Source organism: Mastomys coucha, unplaced genomic scaffold (genome assembly GCF_008632895.1).
Source record: "Mastomys coucha isolate ucsf_1 unplaced genomic scaffold, UCSF_Mcou_1 pScaffold14, whole genome shotgun sequence".
NCBI classification, from domain to species: domain Eukaryota; kingdom Metazoa; phylum Chordata; class Mammalia; order Rodentia; family Muridae; genus Mastomys; species Mastomys coucha.
The window spans coordinates 116,379,340-116,380,435 of NW_022196896.1; the positions used below are offsets into that span (position 1 = coordinate 116,379,340).

A 1,096-nucleotide genomic window follows, 5' to 3' on the forward strand; every position below is an offset into this window, starting at 1 on the left:
AAAAAAAAAAAAAAAAAAAAAAGGAGAAAGCAGGCTTCTCCTTTCTCTCTCACTCCGAGTCAGGAGCGTCCCATTTCTGGCCCACATTCCATGTGCGACTAAGGATCCCTAAGGGTATGGCCCAATACAAAATCATAAGCTTACTTAAAGTATTACAAAACGTTTCTTGTATAACATTACAAGGTTCTCAAGCTTGCACTTTATACATGAGAGCGTCATAGGACCTAGCCAGCTGCCCATGGATGATGAGGCCATGGGACCCAAAGAAGAGCTTACTATGCTGCCATGTAATTTCTAGATGCCCATACCCACAGATAAGCACAGCTTTCGCCCTCATCGAGGATGCTTCCTTTTGCAGCAGAGACAAGTAATTACACTGAGAAAATGTGGAGAGCAACTGACCACGGGGTGCGCCGCTCTAGTTGATACCATCTAAAACATCTGTACCTAAGGCTCAGGGAAAGTTGTGGAAGATGGGGCAGAAATATTGCAAGAGCCAGAGAACCAGGATGGGGTACTACGGCAGAGAAGCCACACCCAGGGAAGCAGGGCTGAAAGTACAGGAAGGAGAGTTGTCTTTCGCAGAACCCCAGAATCCTTGAGAGGTTGTACGAGGGAAAACTGCTTTACGATACAGAGGAAGGCAAAAGCGACATGTGGATAATCCTATGCATGGCTAGAATCTTCTTAGGTCAATCATGTAACTACGCCAACCTTGGGTCAGCAGCCTACCCTGTAAACCAGATTCCAGGGCCATGTCCTCGGAGTAGTAAATGTGGACATAGAAGATGGTGTCTCTAACCAGGCTTTCTTACCCAAGGGCTTAGTAGTGGCTGGCTTGGTGGCGGCTGGTTTGGCCTGTTGCCTGGGGGCCTCTGGTTTGGTAGCAACTGGCCTTACGGCAGCAGCAAGGGGTCTCGTTGCTGCGGGCTTCGCTGCTGCGGGCTTCGCTGCTACTGCAGGTCTGACTGTGGCTGTGTTTGTGGCCACAGGTTTGGCTGCCACAGGCTTGTTGGCAGAGGCCGGTTTCACAGCGGTTGATTTAGTAAGGGTTGGCTGAGCAGGGGCTGGCTGAGCAGGGGCTGGCTGAGCAGGG

At 50.4% G+C, this 1,096-nt stretch overlaps 1 protein-coding gene and 1 long non-coding RNA gene across 2 annotated transcripts in view; one reads left to right on the forward strand and one right to left on the reverse strand.

Moving 5' to 3' along the window:
* The window catches only part of Col6a3 (collagen type VI alpha 3 chain), an 81,312-nt gene that overhangs the window by 8,968 nt on the left and 71,248 nt on the right, over nucleotides 1-1,096 (reverse strand). The window contains 1 exon segment of the mRNA XM_031368378.1: nucleotides 816-1,096. This exon segment is cut by the window's right edge and continues 102 nt beyond it. Coding sequence (XP_031224238.1) covers nucleotides 816-1,096 — 281 coding nt within the window.
* The window catches only part of LOC116088755, a 12,134-nt gene that overhangs the window by 1,135 nt on the left and 9,903 nt on the right, over nucleotides 1-1,096 (forward strand). The window lies entirely within an intron of this gene.